At 35.1% G+C, this 8,548-nt stretch overlaps 1 protein-coding gene across 1 annotated transcript; it reads right to left on the bottom strand.

Moving 5' to 3' along the window:
• Positions 1–1,989: 1,989 nt before the first annotated feature.
• Positions 1,990–4,891, bottom strand: LOC129306894 (gibberellin 2-beta-dioxygenase-like). The gene is made up of 3 exons (XM_054947686.1): positions 4,327–4,891; positions 2,883–3,231; positions 1,990–2,551 (listed from the first exon to the last, which is right to left on the bottom strand). The coding sequence occupies exons 1-3, from the start codon at positions 4,731–4,733 to the stop codon at positions 2,297–2,299; spliced, it is 1,011 nt and encodes a 336-aa protein (XP_054803661.1). The 5' UTR covers positions 4,734–4,891; the 3' UTR covers positions 1,990–2,296.
• Positions 4,892–8,548: the final 3,657 nt, after the last annotated feature.

Genomic DNA, 8,548 nt, shown 5'->3' with positions numbered 1-8,548 from the left:
TAACGATAATCCAACAGACAATAATATGTTTAGCTTTGGATAGATGGTGTGCGTGTGTGTTGGGAGGACCTTATCTGTGAATAGCAAATATTTCTTTTGAGATATTTACTATTTTGTGAAAAAAAAATTGTGAATGAAGTTTTAGAAACTCATTATAATTAGTGCATGCTTTTAAATTCAAACAGCACTCACACGATCTCATAGATCATAAGCGAAATCTTTATTAAGTCGTATTTTAAATCAAGACATGTATATTTGTCGTCGTCGTCGTCGTCACAGATGGGGGATGAAGATGAAAGGTGGGGTAGCGAAGGAAAGGTTAATCTGGATGGTCAAAATGGGAATACACTTTGCTTGGAAGCGAGAGCGACTGTTTGGACCATGAGACAAGGGAATGTCCCCACCCTGACACCCTCTTCACAACCTTCTTCTCTCTTATTTATGTGTGAGGCTGTTTGGCCTCCCTCCCCACTTGCTCCTATTTTCATTTTCATTCTTTAATTTCTTCAATCCTTTATTTATTTCTCTTGTTCCCCTTTCCATGCTACCTTGTTCCTTCACAATCATCGCTCGTCGTTGTGACAACACCACCACACCACCTCTTTACAAACGTAAAATTAATAAGATTCAATATTTAATTATATTCACATGTATATGTGTGATTTATAAATATTAAATTGACTGTTTTTTTATTTTTTTTTAAAACTCCATTCCGGAGTTAATCTAACATTTACGCTCAACAGACCCTTTTGCAATGTTTTAAAATCCGGACCGGACAGCGAACCGAAAATATCAATGGGTCACGGGTCTCATGGTTCAACCGGTCAGACCGGCGGTTGGACCGGTGACCTAATAATTAAATAAAAAATTATTTATATATATATATATATATATATATAAAAGAAACAAGTTAATAAATACAACACTAGATTCTTGAATGCATCAGGATTTAGACATAATCATTTGAAAAAGATAAAACTTCTATTTGCAATAAACAACTCTCAGACAATAAAAAATAGATTCATCTTCATCCATTCAACAATCCTTCATTTTGCAATAAACAGCTCAGATAATAAAAAGCAAGCTCATCTATTAGCATTCATTCTACTCCATTTAGAACCATAGAGATTATATTAAATTGGGTAGAGATATAAATGAGGGAGAAAGAAAATCTCACTGGGACTGAGAGAGAGATAGAGAGCAATCAACAAAGAAGATGAAGAATCATGAAAGGGGTCGAGCTCGACGCCATCTGATTGCTTTCAACAACTGGATGCCTATACTAGAATTAACCAAGAACACGAAGTCACAAACCAAAATGAAGAAAGTGAAGTGAAGATGAAGAATAAAGAAGCATTTGAAGTTTGAGAGAGTTTGAGATGGCTAAAGTTAAATGGTGAAGACAACGAAGGGTGAACATAGAACCCAAATGGTTGAGAAGGCGAGTTCAAGATGGCTGAACGGTGAAGACAGAGCTTAGAAGGCTGAGTGGCTTGAGGGAGATGACACATAGAACAAAACCCAGATGGCTGAGATTTGAGAAGGTGACGAGAATGAGTGCGTGCATTGTGCAAGACAGAAAGAAGTGAAATTAAAAAGAAGAAGAATGGGTCCTTATAGGTGTTGGTCTGCTAGACAGAGTGAGGAGAAGGGTTTTTTATTTTTAAAAATAGCAATTTTGTCATTTTTTTGCGACCCGCTGTTGACCCGTAAAACCCGCTCCGGGTTCCGGGTTTTTCCCGAGTCTTTAAAAACTGTCCGGTTCTAGGTGGGTCAACCCGGGCCAACTGCTAATCCGAGTTAATTGGTTGAACCAGCCCGTTTTCTTCAGCGGGCGACGGTTCGACCAGTCCGACCGTCCGGGTCGGTCTGGGTCTTAAAACCTTGCCTTTTTGTCATCTCGTCGTAGACTAGACTCCGTCATTTATTCTTTTATTATTTTGAATAAAGCAGACATTTTTTTAAAGAAAAAAACTGACGCTTAAGTCATTAAGAAGTCTATTTAATATTCAAACAACACCATCACAAAGAGCTGCGCTCCATCTACATTACATCGACGCTGGTGGTTACATGAAAATTAAAACCAAAATTAAGAAAATAAAGGATCCCAGACAATATTAAACAGCAGCTTGTTCCTTTCACTACTAACATGTCAAGTCGAGTAAGCCCTTTGAACCCTATTTTCCCAGCAGACAAAACATACAGAGAAAAGAAAAGACCTAAAATATGCTAAATTAAAGCAGTTGGGGTGCCAATTATATCTTGACCCTTTCATTCATGGATAATTCATAATATCTCATTGGCCTGCAGCTTTCTGGAAGAGGGCCAGCCTATTATCGCCGAGCCTTGACTTGTACAGAGCCTTCTTGTATTCGCACCATGTGAATTCCTTGTACAGGCTTTCTTCCTCCTCCCCCATCAATAATGAAGCTAAAGGCGCTATCTTTTCGATCAACGGTGGTCCTCCGAAGTATATCATTGATAGCCTTGACCTGCTCGAGTCTGTCACAACCCTGTGCTTCACGCTCTTGAACCTCCCGTTCGTCATCACCTGCATCCATGTTTCACACAACAGTTGATCCACCTCGAGTTCTGGACAAATTGATGATTACTACAGCAGTGTATCATTGCTGATAAGGGGGAAAAAAAAAAGAATCTTGAATCTTCTGTGAAATCAAACGTTTGGCGGATACCATGGCGTCTTTTTCAACCAATTAAGGAATCACGATTGTTCTCGCGACACACAGCAGAGAGAGAGAGAGGGTTAAAAAGGCGGATAAGATAGATGTCAAGACTAGGTAAAAAATTACAGGAAGAATTTGAACAGATTTGATTTTGAGGGAAAATGAATCGTTGTAATTGTAGGTTGAGATGAGTGGTACCTGCAGGGTATCGCCAATATTGATGAAAAACGAGGTGTGATCCGATGGGACCGAAACCCAGGTCCCATCTCTGAGGCAAATTTGCAGGCCCGACGTGTTGTTGGATCTCAGCACAGAAATTAACTGTGGGTCCGTGTGTTCTCCGAACCCAATCAAGTTCTTTCCACTCAATGCTTCCGGCCCCGAGCACGGCGGATAGTGGTTCAGCCTGAACAGAGAATCGCTCTTCTCGTCCCTCAGCAGCCTGCTAAATGCATTCCTTTCTTCAATCTCCAGCCCGTCCGCCATTAATTCCAGCACCTGATAGCTCAAATTCCTCACCGCCGAAACGTATTTCTCCACAGCAGAGCTGCCAATTGTTAAACCCAGATTAGAATAAAAAAAAATCTTTTTTGTTATCCGATTAAAAGATTTTAGAAAACCATTATAAAATTTAAAAAAGATTCGGATAATAAAGTTGTAAAATACACCACAAAATTTAACCCTTGATGAGTACGTGAAAATGCTTTATTTGATATGCCAAATTGCCAATCTATTTTTTTTTTTTTAGCAATGACAGGTCTGTTTGCTTCAAGATTAAATATTAAGCACGCATTATTTTTTTTGAAAAATAATGATGTACTCCATCCATTCAATATGAGAAGATATTAGGAGGTTTACTAAGATTTTTTAAGGTTTAATGTTGTTCAGCATTGATGTCCACTGTCAAAGCTTGGCATTTATCATCAATGTTGAATATTAAATGAGCAGCGCGAAACTGTTTTTTTTTTTTTTTTTTAAATCTGGATTCCAAGCGAGTAGCCAATAGTCGTATGAAATCAGTGTCGCCACGTGGCATAACCTACAGCGTTCAAAAAATCAACTGGAAATGAATCACTGCTCATGAGAAATCCAGTCTTGTTTATGCCACATCTCCGATACATCTTTTCTCTCCAAGACTTTGACACGACACCCCTCACCACCGATTCATCCTCCTTTCTCTGTAACAAGTTTCTTTATGAATGGGGCTGAGAAACTAGGAGAAAGCAAACAAGAGAACAAGAACGACGGCAAGAGAGCAGGAACAACTGTGTGGGTTTCCCATGACGAGAACAACTAGATGACCCCAAGAGAGTCGTGGATTTCAGATGGTTTTCATATCGCGAGAATGACAACATGGATTTTAGATGGGTTTCTCAGTAGTTATGAGGATTTCGCAGCTTCTTACACATCTCGATTTCTTTTTGACGGTTTTCTCATTTTATTCCTCTCCTAATTTCTACAATTGAACAACAATTTCTTCATCTTCCGGGGCCGTGTTTATTGGGCTCCTCTTAGTTTATCTGAAAGTTACAATGTCAAAATGCTTCCGAGAGGAATCAAACTCAATTCAGGAAGGGGAGATACAGTTTTGGTTTGGAGCACAGCACTGAAGGAAAAAAGCAGGGGACTCTGTTTTGCTTACCAGAAAGCAGGGGGGTATTGATTAAAGACGAAGAGAGTGTTGGGGGAGATGACATCGGGATTAAAGTTGAGGAGAAGATATTCGATCCAACCAAGATCGCCGTTGCAGCCTATTCGCTTGCTTCCATAGCCAAAAGGGTCAGGAGGGCCTGCACGGTCCTTGTGGGACTTTGGTTTGGCGAAGAACGCGAAGGCTTCGTTCTCAAGAGCGGTGATGAACTCCATTGGAACGCCATGGTTGAGGAGCTTGAAGAAGCCGAATTCCTGGGAGGCCTGGACGATGAAGAACTTGGCGTCGGGGTGGGAGAGGTCGACGACAGGGATTCCGTCGAAGAAGGTGGTGGGATTATTGCGGGACTTGAAGTGGAAGAGATTGTGTGAAGGAGGAGGGCGAGACAGAGCGACCATGGTTGAGAGAAGCAGAGGAAGGTGATGAAGAGAGAGGAAGAGGGGCGAGGAAGGAGGAGAAGGAGAGAGAGAGGAATTGGGAACGTGAATGGAAGGAGGATTGGTGGGTGGGGTTTAAATGGAGGTGAGGATTGACTGTTGAGGGAAGGGACGGGGAATGCATGAGAGTGCTGTTATCAACTTGAAGAATCAGCCAACCGGCCACTTCTCTGCTTCGCTTTTAATTATACCTTCGACTCTGCAACAATTGTACTCTGTTTTTTTTTTTTTTTTTTTAGATGGTTTGTGGAAGGTAATTTTTTTTCCAAGTCATGATTGGATACTGAATTTAACACGTCTTCTAATAAAAATTTAAATTTAAGTTTATCACATTCTAACCCCAAACCCCCTAAATTATACTACTTTAATTCTATTTATAAAATAAAAAAAAATTAATTATATTTATAAGATACTCATCAATTTTTAATATTTTTTTATATTTTTGTTCTTATTAAATACTTTGAATAAATATATTAATATTGAGATTTAAAAATATTTATTAAATATAAAGATAGAAACTTATTAAATTTTAAAATAGTTAATAAAATTTAAGAATTTCTTTGATTATAATAAAATATATTAAAAATAATTTATAAATAAAATTAGAAGATTACTTCTTTTTCTCTGTCTAATAGTGCTCATGTCTAGCTCATTTATTTCTTTTATAAATAGCCCAGAATTGAAGTAGCTTAAGCGCGTACTAATAGATAGATAAGTTTTTATTTGCACGTTTATTTTAACATGTTTTACTGGGAAAAAACCTCAATTTAATAAGTTGTTAATTTTATTCTCATTGAATATATTGAAAAATCATGATAAAAATCTAATGTGATGATGAGTGTGTAAATGTGACCGTGGTGCCAAAAAAAGAGGCCAGAGAACAGAGGAGAGAAAAGTATTTGTCATATTAGTTAGAATCAACAATGACGTGTCAGTGAAAGGTAGAAAGGGCTTCAAAGCCACTGGACAGGACTGGACCTTGACAGTAGTCGGTAGTGGGCGGCGGGGACTGGAGTGAGCCGCATATTGACAAAGAGGAGTGTGAGGCATGGGAAAGAAATGTGCTGGTGCGAGATAACTAGGCAGAGGAGTGATTTAGGGCTGGTTTCCTTGGCGGAAAGGATTGGAATTGATTTAAAAAATTAAAAACAAAAACATAATGATTAAAATATGCAGAAAAGACAAGTTAACTATGTTCAAAATGGGCATGAGTAATTTAATTAATCAGACTAAGTGATAATTCCTTAATTTTATGTTTCCACGTTTGAAGCATGTGATATTGAGTTGTTTTTCATGTTTGATTATGAAAGATTGGATAACTTAATTCTTTCCCCCCCTTTTTTTTTGTTAATTTTATTCTATTCTTTTCTAACAATCTAACAAACTTAGTAATTAAATTGAATGAATTATAGAATTAATTTTAAAATTAAAATAAGAGCACGATGATGAAAAGTTATGGTGGTGGGAGAATGAGAGAAATGATGGTGGAAGAATGAGGGAAAAAAGAATGGAAAAATTTGGGAGAAATATCTAAATTGAAGGTTGTAAAAATCATGAATTTAAGTGAACTCATGCTGTGGTTGTAAATTTGGGTCGTAAGTTTATAAGATTTTATCATTTTTAATGAATAGTAATTAAAAGTGTATGATTTAAATATATTTTAAATATAAATCATTGAAATTAAATTCACTATTTTGATAGCTTATCACACTTAACATGTAAATTTCAAAATTGGACAACTTATTTTTAATATTTCTTGCTTTTCTTTTTTATTTACATTAGTTTTTACTTTTTAAATTTTATTTTTCTTTGAATTAAGTTCTACTGCTTTTGTAAATTGAGTTCTATATATTATATATTTAATTAGCAGAACTTATTAAAAAAATTGATGAGTTTATTCATTTTAATCAATTTTATATTTAATTTAAATTTATAAGTAAGTTGATACAATTTTATAAATTAAAAACATAAAAATATTAAACTCAAATAATCAACTCATAAGTTTCATTGAGTTTATATTTAATTTAAGTTATAGCTATAATGGCTACTATTGCCAGTACTGAGATTGTTTTGTAGACAATCATTATCATCTCTTAATCTGCAATTAAGAGCAAGATCAGAGTCGGATTAATGCAAACGAGGAAGATTAATATTGTTCGATTTTCATGTTGTTCTTCTCATTCTCATGTAACGGTGGATCCTTAAATACTCGACTTTAATAATTCGACGTTGTGCCTCTATGCTTCAAAGTCAAGAAGGCTTTTAGAAAACTTGCAAAGAAGTATTATCTTCCAGATGCATGCAAAGGGAAAGGATTGCGATGTGCAATTTAAAGAAATCAATGCAGCGTATAAGGCAGTGATGTCAGATTTGAAAAGGGAATCAATTGCATGAGAGTCAAGATATGATTATTGTCGCACCCGAAAAAATGCGATGCGGACGGCACGCGAGTGGAAGCCCCGGCTTTTGCGGCGGGAACCGGATCGAACGAGAAATCGCCACCAAGATTTTGAGAAAAATCTCGGGAAACCGATTAATGGAGGATAAGGGTGATCTGCGAAATCAGAGAATAGATTCAGGAGTCGGTTGAATGTGGGGAAGGTGTTAGGCACCCCACAACATCCGTTCGTGAGAACGGTTACCTGAAGTTTGTTGTGCTCTATTAATATGGTTTTAAAATTATTTTAATTATCCCTTTTATATTCATGTGTCTGATATAAAAATGATGATAATTGAGTGAGAAATGTTTATTTATTTACAAGGGAGGACGAACTTGACTCAAAATCTGACTCTGAGGACTACGTACCCTGTGATGGGGATCAAAATTTACGTAGTTCAGGCTTAAAAATTTATTGGTGAAAATATATTTTTTTGAAGAGAAATTAATTAGAAATAATTCACCATTTTACAAATAAAACAATTTCTAAAATTTTGATATGTGTGTTTTAAATTGCAAAAGGTAATTTAATTTTAATTATTTTCTCCATTTTTGAATATTTAATAAAGAAAGGAAAGGGTTTAAAATTATTTTTTTTATATTTTATGATTAAAAATTTAATTGCAGTACCTGTAGAATCTTATTGATTCATACAGTGATGCAATTGCTCTAAGTATTTGTGAAGATTCTGAAATCTCACATGATAGAAGAGTTTGGCAATTTAATTTATTTATTTATTCTTATGTATATTTTAAGTGTTAAAAATATATTTTAAGTGTGTATATACATGTTTTAAAGGTTCTTAATCATCATACCTGCAAAACTTTATTGACTTATACGGTAATATGATTATCTTAAATATCTGCGGAGATTTCAAAATCTCACACGATAAAGGAATTAAATTTATTTAAATACATCTTTTTAGTTTAATTAATTTAATATATAATTTACATATATTTTAAAAACTTAATCGTAATATCTGCATAGTTTTATTGACTCATACGATAATACGATGATCTTAGAAGCCTACAAAGATTCAAAAATCTCACATGATCACAAGATATGATTGGTAAATATAACTATAATTTAAATTCATTAATTTAATTAATTAAAAATTATAAAAAATGTTTTTTATTTTATTTACAAAAATTTGTGTATGTATTTACCATACAAATTGTGAATCACGATATCTGCGAGGATTTATTATCCTACACGATAAGGTAATTAATTTAATTATTTACGAAGATTCTTAAAATCTTACATGAGACTTAAATATTTATTATAAAAAGAACATTAATTTTAATAATGGGTCTTTGGAACCCATATTAATATATACAAG

The sequence above is a fragment of the Prosopis cineraria genome, unplaced genomic scaffold, assembly GCF_029017545.1.
Source record: "Prosopis cineraria cultivar Desert tree isolate PC_DT_omini unplaced genomic scaffold, ASM2901754v1 PC3, whole genome shotgun sequence".
NCBI lineage: Eukaryota > Viridiplantae > Streptophyta > Magnoliopsida > Fabales > Fabaceae > Prosopis > Prosopis cineraria.
Note: the sequence above shows the minus strand (reverse complement) of the source record. Positions and strands in the feature narration are given on the sequence as shown.

Bases quoted from the DNA above. Each gene is read 5' to 3' on its own strand.
- LOC129306894 (XM_054947686.1), bottom strand. From the start codon at position 4,733: ATGGTCGCTCTGTCTCGCCCTCCTCCTTCACACAATCTCTTCCACTTC. The intron at 3,232-4,326 runs GTAAGCAAAACA...AACAATTGGCAG, and splicing joins CAATACCCCCCTGCTTTCTG to CTCTGCTGTGGAGAAATACG. The intron at 2,552-2,882 runs GTACCACTCATC...ACATGGATGCAG, and splicing joins ATATTGGCGATACCCTGCAG to GTGATGACGAACGGGAGGTT.